The sequence below is a fragment of the Paroedura picta genome, chromosome 2, assembly GCF_049243985.1.
Source record: "Paroedura picta isolate Pp20150507F chromosome 2, Ppicta_v3.0, whole genome shotgun sequence".
NCBI lineage: Eukaryota > Metazoa > Chordata > Lepidosauria > Squamata > Gekkonidae > Paroedura > Paroedura picta.
In genome coordinates, this window is record NC_135370.1 from 180,176,491 (window position 1) to 180,191,565 (window position 15,075).

General features: G+C 52.3%; 1 protein-coding gene across 2 annotated transcripts in view; it reads right to left on the bottom strand.

The window, feature by feature from the left end:
* Nucleotides 1–358: 358 nt before the first annotated feature.
* The window catches only part of EXOC5 (exocyst complex component 5), a 50,649-nt gene continuing 35,932 nt past the window's right edge, over nucleotides 359–15,075 (bottom strand). For both annotated transcript variants that reach the window (XM_077323998.1, XM_077323999.1), the window contains 5 exons: nucleotides 13,231–13,351; nucleotides 10,635–10,721; nucleotides 8,848–8,956; nucleotides 4,454–4,669; nucleotides 359–2,028 (listed from right to left, as the gene is read on the bottom strand). In XM_077323998.1, the coding sequence (XP_077180113.1) occupies nucleotides 1,840–2,028; nucleotides 4,454–4,669; nucleotides 8,848–8,956; nucleotides 10,635–10,721; nucleotides 13,231–13,351 (722 nt within the window). In that variant the 3' untranslated portion in view covers nucleotides 359–1,839. The remainder of the gene's footprint in view (nucleotides 2,029–4,453; nucleotides 4,670–8,847; nucleotides 8,957–10,634; nucleotides 10,722–13,230; nucleotides 13,352–15,075) is intronic.

The following is a 15,075-nucleotide window of genomic DNA, read 5'->3' on the forward strand; positions in this document are numbered from 1 at the left end:
AGTTTGGTGTAGTGGTTAGGAGTGTGGACTTCTAATCTGGCATGCCGGGTTCGATTCTGCGCTCCCCCACATGCAGCCAGCTGGGTGACCTTGGGCTCAACACAGCACTGATAAAACTGTTCTGACATGGCAGGAATATCAGGGCTCTCTCAGCCTCACCCACCCCACAGGGTGTCTGTTGTGGGGAGAGGAAGGGAAGGCGAATGGAAGCCGCTTGGAGACTCCGTCAGGTAGGGAAAAGCGGCATATAAGAACCAACTCTTCTTCTTCATATTGGTAAAGGTAAAGGTATCCCATGTGCAAGCACTGGGTCACGTCTGACCATACCTAAAATCCCAGTATAAAAACTCCAGATGGATTAACAATGAAAACCCATTCCATATTTAATTAAAATCGTACACATTCTAATAATAAGCATTAAAACTGGCCATGTTGCTTTTCTCTCATGGGCATGGGAAGAGGGGAGGGTTTTTCGGCGTGGCAGGCTTGGGCAGAGAGGCCAAGGAAGTTAGGAGTTACGTCTGGCCTCAACCATAGGCCTGGCAGAGCAGTTCTGTCTTATAAGGCCTGTGGAGCTGTCGAAGGTCCTACAGGGCTCTGATCTCATTTGGAAGAGTGTTCCATCAGGCCAGGCTAGAAAAGGGATGCATATGTGTACCCCTATGACTTATGTGAACCTGCAGTTATTTATTACTCAACAGCCAGTATTGTTTTTGTGGTTAAGTGTGGCGACCTCTAATCTGGATAACCAGGTTTGTTCTCTAGCCTGCTGGGTGATCTTGGGCCAATCACAGTTCTCTAAGAGCTCTCTCAACCCCTCCTACCTCTCAGGGTGTCGAGGGGAGGGGAAGGCAAGGCAAGGCAATTATAAGCTGCTTCTACTTCTCTTCTACTTCTTCAGAGTACTGGCCTCTAATCTGAAGACCGACGTTCGATTTCCCACTCCTCCTCCAGGTTGGGTGACCTTGGGCCAGTCACAGTTCTCTCAGGGCTTCCTCAATCCCACCTACTTCATAAGATGTCTGCTGTGGGAGGAGAAAGGGAAAGCGATTGTAAGCCGCTTAGTGACTCCTTCAGTTTATAAAAAGTGGGTTATGAAACCCAACTCTTCTTCATCCCGGAAGATAAGAAGAAGAAGAAGAAGAAGAGTTGGTTCTTATATGCTGCTTTTCCCTACCCGAAGGAGGCTCAAAGCGGCTTATAGTCGCCTTCCCATTCCTCCCCCCACAACAGACACCCTGTGGGGTGGGTGAGGCTGAGAGAGCGCTGATATCACTGCCCGGTCAGAACAGTTTTATCAGTGCCGTGGCGAGCCCAAGGTCACCCAGCTGGTTGCATGTGGGGGAGTGCAGAATCGAACCCGGCATGCCAGATTAGAAGTCCGCACTCCTAACCACTACACCAAACTGGCTCTCCTAATGAAGTGGGCAAATACTGCCTTCAGACATGAGGGACACGCAACCGGCTGATCTGAGTCCCAAGAACTTTTGTATTCTGATTTGCCAGAGCTGATTTTATAGCAAACTAAAATTCTAACTGATTGACTGAAAACCTGCGGTGAAACCTGAGTCATTCCATCTGAGTTTAAGACCTAACAAATCCTAAAAAAAATCAGGATTTGTTCCATTTGGAAGTGACGACGGAAATGCTCCGGTGAGGCAGGATTTCCCCCAATCGTTTATTTCATAGGAAGAGAGGACAGCCCGAAAAGCCAGACTTACATAGTGGCTGTAACCGTCGTTCTCACCAGCCACCCACCCCCTCCCCCCTGGTCCCTGTGCAGTCTACGTAGACTAAGTCCCAGCAAGGAAGCTCGGCGCTGCGGCTTTCCCCGCCCTCTCAGCTGAAGTGGCGGCCAAGGCGAGCGGATCTGTAGTCCAGGCGAAGCTGCACAAAGGAATGCAGGATGTTCTTGTCCAGAATAGCCAGCTGCTCTCCGGAGCAGACCTGCTTCAGGTTGTCCGGAGCCACGACGAGGAGGTTGCAAAGGGAATGGAGCGTATCAAAAAGCTGCAAGACCAGTGCAATCTGAGCGAGGGGGGACAAAAAAAAGAGAGAGCAAAGGATTAGTGCCAAGGCAGAAGCTGAGCTTCTATCTTTGGGAAAGGGGAGACACCAAGGGGACTTTCACAGGAAGTTTGCCGAGCCCCAACCAAGGGCGGGCCCTTTGTGGCCGTGGCCCCGGCCTCGTGGAAGGAGCTGCCAGTTGCAAACCGGGCCCTGGCGGAACTATCTAAGTTCCGCAAGGCAAGGAAATTTCCGCAAGAAGTTCGCTGGGCTTCAACCAGAGGCCGGGCCTTTTCAGCCGTGGCCCCAGCCTGGTGGAAGGAGCTGTCAGTTGTAATCCGGGCCCTGACGAAACTAGCTAAGTTCTGCAGGGCCCGTAAAACAGCATTCTTCCGCCAGGCTTATGGTTTGGACCGAAGCAAGCTAACACAGTCCACAGTTCACAAAGAAAGTGTGTTGGATACACACTTTTCTTGGATGCTTTAGGATGCTTAGGGCTGATCCTGCGGTGAGCAGGGGGTTGGACTAGATGGCCTGTATGGCCCCTTCCAACTCTATGATTCTAGGAATCTATGATTCTAGAAGAAGAAGAGTTGGTTCCCATATGCCGCTTTTCCCTACCCGAAGGAGGCTCAAAGTGGCTTACAGTCGCCTTCCCATTCCTCTCCCCACAACAGACACCCTGTGAGGGAGGTGAGGCTGAGAGAGCCCTGATACTCCTGCTTGATCAGAACAGTTTTATCAATGCTGTGACTGGCCCAAGGTCACCCAGCTGGCTGCATGTGAGGGAGTGCAGAATCGAACCCGGCATGCCAGATTAGAAGTCCGCACTCCTAACCACTACACCAAACTGGCTCTCTAATCTATGGGCCTTCCTTCATTCACCTCTAGAGTTATCCCACCACAAAACTGAAAGGTGAACTTGGTGTGTGTGTGTGTGTGTGTGTGTGTATGTGTGCTGGGATCGGAGTTTTAACTGTGGTTTTAATAGTGCAAAAGCACGGATGATGTGAACTGCCCCAAGGCTGCTTGGTCTATCAAACCAAAAGGTAAAACCAAGCCTTGTTCATAATTGCCCATCTTCAAAAGACTGAAGGCTGGCATTGCATTGTTGCCATATTAAATATGGCTCCCACAAAGTCACCCCGTTCAATCCAAGTTCAGGTGAGTTTTGGACTCAGAACTCCCACAAAGGCAAAGGTTTTCCATGTTGACTCGTCTGCCTGGGTGTTCCAGGGTTCACGTTCATAGCAGCTGGTCGCCTGGCCAGCAAGCGTAAAACACCAGGTCTATCGGTTCTCAAGTCTTATAGCGCCGCCATGAACGACTCTGAATTTTTGGAATGAAATAGCTGGAATCAGTTTCAGGTTTTTCAGAGCTGCTTCAGAGCCAACTATAGGTGTTGGTCAGAGCGACGGACTCTGATCTAGAGAGCTGGGTTGGACTCCCCATTCCTCCACCCGCAGCCAGCTGGCTGAACTTGGGCCAGTCACAGTTCTGTTAGGGCTGCTCTTGCAGAGAAGTTCTTTCCAAACTCTCTCGGCCTCACCTCCCTCACAGGGTGTCTGTTGTGGGGAGAGGAAAGGGAAGGTGATTGGAAGCCGCTTTGAAACTCTTTCGGGTAGAGAAAAGCGGCATATAAGAACCAACTCTTCTTCTTCTTCAGTAATCTCAGGGATCTTTCAGCCTCCCCTCCCTCACAGGGTGTCTGTTGTGGGGAGAGGAAAGGGAAGGCGATTGGAAGCCGCTTTGAGGCTCCTTCGGGCTGTGAAAATCGGGGTATAAAAACCAACTCTTCTTCATCCCCAGGGAAATGAAGTAGGTCCCAATCTAGTCAGGACGTAGATGGGAGACCACCTAGGGACAATTCCACCCCCTACCCACCCCCCATCCATACATTGCAGTGGTTTGAAACTCAGACAACCAAGACCCAGGTGCAAATCCTGACAAGGTACGCTGCAGAGTAGACCGCTGTATGCAAAGTCCTAGAAGAGTCTCTGCTTTGCCACTTGCCAATAGCTGCTTCCAACCCCTGTAGAGTTTTCAAGAGGCGACCAGAGGCCACCAGAGTTGGCCTGCCATGGCCTGCCTCTGCGTAGCAACAGCAGCCTTTCGAGGTAGTCTCCCATCCTAGTGCTAACCAGAGTTGACCCTGCTTAGCTTCTGAGAACAGATAAGATCTGGCAGCCCAGATCAGGGTCAGCATTATGACTGAAGAGGAAAAAACAGTCCCCTGAGTGATTGCCAGGTTTCCCGTCCCGTAGGGCAGGGGTAGTCAACCTATGGTCCTCCAGAAATTCATTGACTACAATTCCCATGAGCCCCTGCCAGCATTTGCTGGCAGGGGCTCTTGGGAATTGTAGTCCATGGACATCTGGAGGACCACAGATTGACTACCCCTGCCGTAGTGCGTCGGCCAAGCCCCCCACCCTCCCCCACCCCTTACCTTGAACTCCTTGGCGCACTTCCTGTACTCAGCCACGTCGCATATGGCCAGCATGCCCCCCATGCAGCTGTAGGAGTATTGCTGTAGATGCTCGTAGATGAGCCGGTGGAAACGGACGCCAAACTCCATCAGGACGGTGTCGACGTTCTTGCCGTCCATGGAACGCCGGATCTTTTCCACTTGCTTTCGGACGTAGGCGCAGACCTTGGAGCACGCCTGGGGGAGACACCAGGGAGGGAAGGGAGTCAGGAAGGGACGGGACTCCCTCGCAAGCTACGAGAAGCTATGCCCAGCAACATCGTGGAGATGTGAGTTCGCGTGATCATGGGAAGGTGCCTTAGCCAGGAGTGGCCAAACGGCCGGCACTTGCAGGGGCTCATGGGAATTGTAGTCCGGGGGTACCTGGAGAGCCGCTGTTTGGCCACCCCTGCCGGGTGTGAAAACACAAAGCCAAGGCCAATGGGGCAAGACAGGTAACGTCATTTATGACTCAGTTTGTAAAAAATTCATAGAAGGCTTCTACTGGGGAATCGGATTGTCTGTCGGTGAATCCCGGATTCTCTTTAGGTCACTGCGCGCGGCACATAGAGAGCAAGGCATGAAATGTAACAGCCACAGGAGTTAGGATGCTCTCAAAAGCCGCCTGGGACACTGGCATCAATTTTATACAGACTTGCACAATGTATACAGACGGTTCAGGAAGAGTTCCTTTGCATGGCAGTGCAAAAATAACAACATAAGAGAAGCCATGCTGGATCAGGCCAGTGAGTGACCCAACCAGTCCTACATTCTGTGTCACACAGTGGCCTCCCCTTCCCACCCCCCCCCAGGCCCATCACTGAATCATAGAATCATAGGCTGGGACCTCCTGGGTCATCTAGTCCAACCCACTGCACTATGCAGGACACTCACAACCCTCTCGCTCACCCACTGTCATCTGGCACCCCCTTGAGCCTTCCCAGAATCAGCCTCTCCGTCAGATGGCTCTCCAGCCTCTGCTTAAAAATCTCCAGAGATGGAGAACCCACCACCTTCCGAGGAAACCTGTTCCACTGAGGAACCGCTCTAACTGTCAGGAACTTCTGGAGGTTTAGATGGAATTTAGAATCATAGAATCCTAGAGTTGGAAGGGACCTCCTGGGATATCTAGTCCAACCCCCTGCTCTATGCAGGACACTCACAGACCTCTCGCTCATCCACTGTCACCTGCCACCCCCTTGAGCCTTCCCAGAATCAGCCTCTCCGTCAGATGGCTCTCCAGCCTCTGCTTAAAAATCTCCAGAGATGGAGAACCCACCACCTTCCGAGGAAACCTGTTCCACTGAGGAACCGCTCTAACTGTCAGGAACTTCTGGAGGTTTAGATGGAATTTAGAATCATAGAATCCTAGAGTTGGAAGGGACCTCCTGGGATATCTAGTCCAACCCCCTGCTCTATGCAGGACACTCACAGACCTCTCGCTCATCCACTGTCACCTGCCACCCCCTTGAGCCTTCACAGAATCAGCCTCTCCGTCAGATGGCTCTCCAGCCTCTGTTCAAAAATCTCCAGAGATGGAGAACCCACCACCTCCCGAGGAAGCCTGTTCCACTGAGGAACCGCTCTAACTGCCAGGAACTTCTGGAGGTTTAGATGGAATTTAGAATCATAGAATCCTAGAGTTGGAAGGGACCTCCTGGGATATCTAGTCCAACCCCCTGCTCTATGCAGGACACTCACAGACCTCTCGCTCATCCACTGTCACCTGCCACCCCCTTGAGCCTTCACAGAATCAGCCTCTCCGTCAGATGGCTCTCCAGCCTCTGTTCAAAAATCTCCAGAGATGGAGAACCCACCACCTCCCGAGGAAGCCTGTTCCACTGAGGAACCGCTCTAACTGTCAGGAACTTCTGGAGGTTTAGATGGAATTTAGAATCATAGAATCCTAGAGTTGGAAGGGACCTCCTGGGATATCTAGTCCAACCCCCTGCTCTATGCAGGACACTCACAGACCTCTCGCTCATCCACTGTCACCTGCCACCCCCTTGAGCCTTCACAGAATCAGCCTCTCCGTCAGATGGCTCTCCAGCCTCTGTTCAAAAATCTCCAGAGATGGAGAACCCACCACCTCCCGAGGAAGCCTGTTCCACTGAGGAACCGCTCTAACTGTCAGGAACTTCTGGAGGTTTAGATGGAATTTAGAATCATAGAATCCTAGAGTTGGAAGGGACCTCCTGGGATATCTAGTCCAACCCCCTGCTCTATGCAGGACACTCACAGACCTCTCGCTCATCCACTGTCACCTGCCACCCCCTTGAGCCTTCACAGAATCAGCCTCTCCGTCAGATGGCTCTCCAGCCTCTGTTCAAAAATCTCCAGAGATGGAGAACCCACCACCTCCCGAGGAAGCCTGTTCCACTGAGGAACCGCTCTGTCAGGAATTTAGAATCCTAGAGTTGGAAGGGGCCTCCTGGGTCCTCTAGTCCAACCCCCTGCACTATGCAGGACACTCCCAACCAGGACCATATATGGCCATATCACCTGATAAATGTTTAACAAGTTTAGAATAGATATGAACGATTAGTTAACTCCCACCCGGTCAGGAAACCCTTCCAGGGCCTTCAAGAAAATCTGGAGTTTCATGAAACCCTCATGAAGAAAGGATGCCCTACAGCAGGGGTAGTCAAACTGCGGCCCTCCAGATGTCCATGGACTACAATTCCCATGAGCCCCTGCCAGCGAATGCTGGCAGGGGGCTCATGGGAATTGTAGTCCATGGACATTTGGAGGGCCGCAGTTTGACTACCCCTGGACTAGAACATGGTTCTCTACCTTCCTAATGCAGTTTGACTACCCCTGCCCTACAGGTCACGCTTAGTTAAGCTGTGACCTCACTTGGCACATTCCACCTCTACCGCCAAGACCAGAAATTGCGAATTTTTTTAAAAGGAGGCGCGTCTTGGATCCTACTTCACACTGCTCCAGTGAACGCCGCGTAAACACCAACCCCCCTCTCCCCTCTGTAGCTGTCTTTGCCTTCAGTGCCCCCTCAGGCATACCGTGGGGGGCAGCAAAGTGGGGAGGGGCTCTGAAAATCGCCCTCCCCTTTTTGCAGAAGCAGAAAGGCCTTCTGTGAAGAGGAAAGGGGGTCGAACGTGGCCCTTCCCCTCCAGGGCAGATTGGCTTAGAGATCCCACAGGTCTGTTGTCTTCCCCTGAGTCACTGTGGAAGTGGGACGGGGGGGGGGGGGAGCTGTGAATTCTCTGCATTGTGCAGGGGGGCTGGAATAGATGACACCCAGCTCTTTCATTTCCTATTACGACACCCGTAAAGGAGGCAAACTGACGCTGGGGTGTGGAAACGATTTCATGCAAGCTCTTTGCGCACGGCCCACCGTAGTCAGGCCGGCACAAATTAATCCACAAGGGCTCAATGGCAGGGCTGTGTGTTCAAGCCACCATCATAAATGATGCAGCTTGGTACAGGATCGTATAATCATAGAAGTAGAAGGAGCCACACAGGGCATCTAGAGAGGTGGTTCTCAACCTAAGGGTCGGGACCCCTTTGGGGGGTCGAACGACCCTTTCATGGGGGTCACGGCAGGGCGAGCAGCTTGGCCGGGGAGGGAGGCTTCCACACAACAGCCTTGCGGGGTAGATCGAGATTGAACATTCGTCTGTCTGGAGCAGCGGAAAAGAGCGAGATCGGAAGGGTGGGGCAAGAGGCAAAACCAAACTGAGAAACCCCGGGAAAAAACCCAACTTATGGACAATCATGACCGATAGATCGTCACGCCATTGGCCAATTTCGGTTTAATTTCTGTGAAAGAACACCGGCATACCTTTATGGTTGGGGGTCACCATAACATGAAGAATTATATTAAAGTGTCACAGCATTAGGAAGGTAGAGAACCATGTTCTAGTCCAGGGGAAGTCAAACTGCGGCCCTCCAGATGTCCATGGACTACAATTCCCAGGAGCCCCCTGCCAGCGTTCGCTGGCAGGGGGCTCATGGGAATTGTAGTCCATGGACATCTGGAGGGCCGCAGTTTGACTACCCCTGTTCTACTCCAACCCCCTACAGAGAATTCTGGCCCCACTGCACGAGGGACGAACTGTATTCCGAATGGCTCCACCTCTGTGCCACGATTCCGTTTTTATCGCTCGTATCTAGCACGACCGGGCATCGGCCACCAAACCCCGCCTTCTCCTTGCCCACGTGGCGATCGCAGAATGGAAGTGCGTCAGAATCCCTCTAAGAGCACAAGGACCTTGAGTATTAAGGAGAGGGGCCTGTGGGAGGAAGCGCAGACACACGCCGGACGGAGTCGGCTGCCCGCCGGGAAGGACGCCAGCGGCACACCAATTACCTACCGCGCCAGGCGGTCCCGACGAATCTAAATATAGCCCACTCACATTCGTGTACTGAATCAGAACGTTGTTCTCGTCTTCCGGCTTGAAATCGGTCTTCTTTTGTTCCGCCGCCAAGATGTGCTTCATCTGCCCGACCATGCAGTTGAGAGTCCTTCAAAAAGACCAGGTGGCCGTTTAAATAAAAAAAAAAAAAAGGGGAATGTTTTTAAAGGCTCTAGCTGGGCACCGGTCCGACATGATCGCTCATCAAAGGGACCGCTAGCTTCGGGGGGAAAGCGTGGGCGAGGAACGGCCTCCCCCAGGGGCTTGCAGAACTGACGGGATGAGCAGAGGAAAGAACAGGGATTATTTCTACACTTAGAAATTGGACTGCAAGCTAATACCCATGCGGGGAGGGAGAGCTCTTCAAACCTGTTCACGTTATACACTGTTTATTTATTGACTAGGGGCAAAGCCCGTTGCCTTCAGGAATACAACGGGCGCTAGATTAGGGGAAGGGGGGTGGGAAAAGTCTGTGGATGGCCTCCCCCTTCTCCCAGGATCTGGAAAGGCTGCAGGTGGCTGTTAGGGAACTCACCAGCAGGGGGAGCTCTCACGCGGCAGGGATCTGCAGCCTCCGAGCCTCGGAGGGAAGTGGGAGGAGGAGGGGGTGGTCAGGGGTGGGGGACGGAAGGAGATTGGCTGGCCGCTGGACAGATAGGCGAGCCGGTTGGAGGAGGAGGCACTCAGGGGCAGGAAAGCCCCCCTGAGTGGGTGTTAAGTGCTGAGTGGCACTTAAGGCATGAGACACGCTCCTCCTCCAAGGCCTTACCCAAAATATATTATGTGGAACAGATTTGTTAGTTTTATATACCGCTCCTCCCTACAACGCAGGCTCAGCGTGGTTGGCATGCCACATTTACATGTAAAATTACATTTAATTATTAATTAAAATAAAAGCCATTTAAACCAGTGTAAGTCTGCTGGTCTGGCTCCCTAGATTCCACAGGGCCCGTTAAGACAGAGCTCTTCTGCCAGGTGTTCAGTTGAGGCCGGTAGAGTAAGATCAGGTCCGAACTCTTTGCAGCCCGCAGTCCCCTAAGACAAACCTCGCCTATGAATGTCTACCAGGGCAACGGTGACTGTTACTGGGAGGGTTGAGGGATGGCATGGGGGATGCTAGACTGCTTGATTGTTGCCACCGATATTGCATTGTGGTGGGGTTTCTATCTGGGTTTATGCCTTTTATATGAAGAGCCTCTTGTGGCACAGAGTGGTAAGGCAGCAGACATGCAGTCTGAAAGCTCTGACCATGAGGCTGGGAGTTCAATCCCAGCAACTGGCTCAAGGTTGACTCAGCCTTCCATCCTCCCGAAGTCGGTAAAATGAGTACCCAGCTTGCTGCTGGGGGGTAAACGATAATGACTGGGGAAGGCACTGGCAAACCACCCCGTATTGAGTCTGACAAGAAAACGCTGGAGGGCGTCACCCCAAGGGTCAGACATGACCCGGTGCTTGCACAGGGGAGATCTTTACCTTATGCCTTTTATGGAAACCACCACAAGCCAGCCAGGCTGAGAGTGGCAATGAATGAATGAATGAATGAATGAATGAATGAATGAATGAATGAATGAATATGATACTCATAAGGGTCTACTGACCCCCACCCCCCTGGAGTATAATCTCAGGGGGCTCTGAGAGCTTTGGCTGTGGGAGAGGCGGTTCATTCTACAATCGCTGTTCTATTCACAGTGCTCTGGATACAACCCAATGCACTGAACGAATACATGAATAGAAATTATGACAAAGAAATGGGAGAGACAAACCAAAAGGCCGAACTGTTCACTTGCCTGTCGATGCCCATGTCCAGCTTCATCTCCATCTGTTCCGTGACGTCCTTCTTCTTCTGGAGGCATTCCGAGAGCTTAGGAGAAGAGCTGGAAGGGACCAAAGGGAGAGCAGCCGTGATGTGCAGAACCGGGGAGGGTTGTACCCCTTCTCCTGCCCAAGAGCCTTCCTCCCACTTTCTCCGCACAAAGACAGGGTCAGCGGAGAGTGGATCAGCCCTAACTGATCTGACCGAGGAGGGGGAGGAGGAGGAGGAGGAGGAGGAGGAGGAGGAAGAAAAGACGGAGGAGGGGAATAAGGAGTTGGAGAAAGAGGAGGAAAAGCAGGAGGGGAATGAGGAGGAGGAACAGAAGGAGGAGGAAAAAGAGGAGGAGAAAGGAGGAAAAGAAAGAGAAGGAGATGTTGGAGGAGGAAGAAAAGGAGGAGGAGAAGTAAGAGGAAGGGTGAAGCATATGAAGCGAGACTATAGGGCAGGGGCAGTCAAACTGCGGCCCTCCAGATGTCCATGGACTACAATTCCCATGAGCCCCTGCCAGCGTTCGCTGGCAGGGGCTCATGGGAATTGTAGTCCATGGACATCTGGAGGGCCGCAGTTTGACTACCCCTGCTATAGGGCCTTGGGGGGGGGGGGAAGAAGTGGACGACTTGGGAGCCCAGGTTGTGTTTTCATCAGTTCTTCCTGTTAATGGCCAAGACTTAGGACGGGAAAGAAAGATAATGCAGATAAATGACCGGCTACGTCATTGGTGTCATTGGGAAAGGTTTGGGGTTTTGGACCATGGCTCACGCTACCGTGATGAGGCTTTTCTTTCAAGAGACGGTTTGCACCTCGTGAAGGTGGGGGAAAATGTTTTTGCGAAGAGTCCTACAGACCTGGTGAGGAGGGCTTTAAGCTAAGTCCAAAGGGGGAGTGAGACGTGCATTCAAAGCCTGGTCCGATGATGATTACTGCAGATGGGAAGACTGCAGATTTAAAGGGAAGGGCACATCTGCAGGGAATGATGAACTTACAGGAAAACTCAAACACTAAAAGCCTGGGGAACTCGTATGAAGGACTGCGATATCTCTGCGGTAATGGGCAGAGTATGGGAAACAAGCAGGGAGAACTAGAAGTCCTAATAACTCAGTGGTTCTCAACCTGGGGGTTCGGGACCACTTTGGGGGTCAAGCAACCCTTTCACAGGGGTCGTGGCAGGGCAAAGCAGCTTGGCTGGGAGCAGGCGCCATCCACATAACAGCCTTGCGGGGTAGATCGAGAGAGAGCGTTCGTCTGTCTGGAGCAGCAGAAAAGAGCAAGATCGGCCTGGTGGGACAAGAGGCAGAACGGAACTGAGAAACCCCGGGGGCGGGGGGGAGAGAACAATTTATATCCAATCATGAACAAGGGAGCTTCACACCATTGGTCAGATTTGGCTTAACTTCATAGAATCACAGAATCATAGAGTTGGAAGGGGCCATACAGGCCATAGAATCATAGAGTTGGAAGGGGCCATACAGGCCATAGAATCATAGAATCATAGAGTTGGAAGGGGCCATACAGGCCATAGAATCATAGAATCATAGAGTTGGAAGGGGCCATACAGGCCATCTAGTCCAACCCCCTGCTCTACGCAGGATCAGCCCTAAGCATCCTAAAGCAGTTTTAACTTCTGTGGAAGTACCCTTGCATAATTTTAGGGTTGGGGGTCACCACAACGTGAAGAACTGTATTCAAGGGTCGCGGCATTAGGAAGGTGGAGAACCACTGTGATGAAGGAAGGGAACTATGGATAGAATCATAGAATAATATAGTTGGAAGGTACCCCCTGGTACCTCCTACAAATAAAGGCAATATCAACATTAGCATGCACACACCGGCCCATCCAGACTTTCGACTTTCCAGGCCTGAGCGAGGTTTCCCAACATTACTAAGCCAAACCCAGTTGGTGACTTGAGCCAGTTTGCTGTAGTGGTTAGGAGTGCGGACTTCTAATCTGGCATGCCAGGTTCGATTCTGCACTCCCTCATATGCAGTCAACTGGGTGACCTTGGGCCAGTCACAGCACTGATAAAGCTGTTCTGACCGAGCAGGAAACTCAGGGCTCTCTCAGCCTCACCCACCCCACAGGGTGTCTGTTGTGGGGAGAGGAAAGGGAAGGAGATTGTAAGCTGCTTTGAGACTCCTTCTGGTAGGGAAAAGCAGCATATAAGAACCAACTCTTCTTCTTCTTCAGTAATCTCAGGGCTCTCTCAGCCTCATCCACCCAACCCAAGAGAGCTGGGTTGGACTCCCCGTTCCTCCATCCGCAGCCAGCTGGCTGAACTTGGGCCAGTCACAGTTCTGTTAGGGCTGCTCTTGCAGAGAAGTTCTTTCCATGCTCTCTTGGCCTCCCCTCCCTCACAGGGTGTCTGTTGTGGGGAGAGGAAATGGAAGCCCCTTTGAGCCTCCTTCGGGTAGGGAAAAGCAGCATGTAAGAACCAACTCTTCTTCTTCTTCTTCTTCTTCCTTCCTTCCTTCCTTTTACCAGCCAGGCCTGGGGCCGATCCTGCCACACGCACTGATTTGCAAGTCGGAAAGCGGTGTGGATCCTGGGCACAAAGGCCGGCAGGGCCACCTACCTGACCAGCGGCATCAGGTGATCGTTGAACTGCTTGTCAAAGAGATGGAAAATTGTGTTGGCTTGGTTGACAACGTCTAGGAAGTAGAGGTTTGCGTTCCTGGAATCTGGCGAAGGGATACCTGGAGGCCGGTCAACAATTACAGGGGGAAAGATTACAAATGGTGCGAAGAACGCAATCCACCCCAAAAGCAATTGTGAATCCCGTATATCGATGACCCTCTATGGCTGCCAATCAAAAAGAACAGCTTCTAAGGCGGGGTGATGATTCACATAGTTTCCTGAGCTTTTCCTTTACCCACCTGCGCTTCCACGTTACTGAGATGCAGCATCAACTGGCGGGCAAATGTTACGATGACTCCTTTATTCAACCAAGGAATTCTCTATCCAACACTCAGTCAACACAAATTGCAGTGAATGCTATAGGGATGCGCACCAGGAAAAGATTCAGTACTTTTCGGATTTGAGTTTCCCTGATTCGGTGAAACGCGAATCGATCAAATCGGTGATTCGGTCCAGCCATTCGAGTTTAACTGATTCGGAAAATTTGAACCGATTCGGACGTACTGAGTGCCAGCCAGCTGATCCCGGTGCAGAGGGAAGCCTTTTCAAGGATGAACTGTTTGGCAGCTCGAAAGACATTTAACAGGATCTAGATCCCTTTAAATGCCTCCAGCCAGTCCTCCCCCGCACAACCTGGGTCTGCTAAGCCCATTCCTGGGAGGCCAGAAGGGTAGAGCATGGAGCTGACAGGTTAATTCTGTGCCTGCCTCACCCAATCCCAGGCTGCAGCTGACTATTGGGGGGTCGGAGAGGCAGGGTGTGGATCTGACAAGTCAGTTTTGCACCCGCCCTGCACAATCCCACACTGCAGCTGCTGGTTCTGATCCTGTGGGGTTGGGGAGAAGAGGCACAGAGCTGCACACCTTTCTTGCTGACCCCCCAATAGATTGCTGCAGCCTGGAATTGAGCAAGGTGGGTGCAGAGAAACCCGGAGCAATTCAGGCATAATCCAGCTGATTCGGCCCACTGAGAAAAATTCTGAAGGACCAGCTGTTTGGAGGGGGCTTTCTCCCCTGCAAATCCCTCTGAGGCTCTGCCTGTTCCCTGCCTCCCTGACCCTCCTAGGTTCCCCCAGGCACGTTCCTGAAAGGCTCAGAGGGTTGGGACCGTCCGATCAGCTGTCTGAACTCTTGTAAGCCTGACTGTTGACTGTCCCTGCCTGGATTTAAGGAACATCAGCCTGTCGCCAGTGCAAGTTATGACGAGAAAGCGACGTCATGTTCACCAGTTTGAAAGCTTTACACTCCTGGCTGCCTACATTGCTTCCTCGTGACTTAGACTTTCTCCCCTTTTTGGTGTCTGGGTCATATCATAGAATCCTAGAGTGGGAAGGGGCCATGCAGGCCATCTAGTCCCACCCCCTGCTCAGTACAGGATCAGCCTCCAGCATCCAGGATAAGCATTTGTGCAGCCGCTGCTTGAAGACCCCCAGTGAGGGGGAGCTCCCCACCTCCTTAGGCAGCCCCTTCCACTGCTGAACTAGACTCCTAGAATCCCAGAGTGGGAAGGGGCCATGCAGGCCATCTAGTCCCACCCCCTGCTCAAGACAGGATCAGCCTCAGGCATCCAGGAGAAGGATCTGTCCAGCCGCTGCTTGAAGACCCCCAGTGAGGGGGAGTGCCCCACCTCCTTAGGCAGCCCCTTCCACTGCTGAACTAGACTCCTAGAATCCCAGAGTGGGAAGGGGCCATCCAGGCCATCTAGTCCCACCCCCTGCTCAAGACAGGATCAGCCTCAGGCATCCAGGAGAAGGATCTGTCCAGCCGCTGCTTGAAGACGGCCA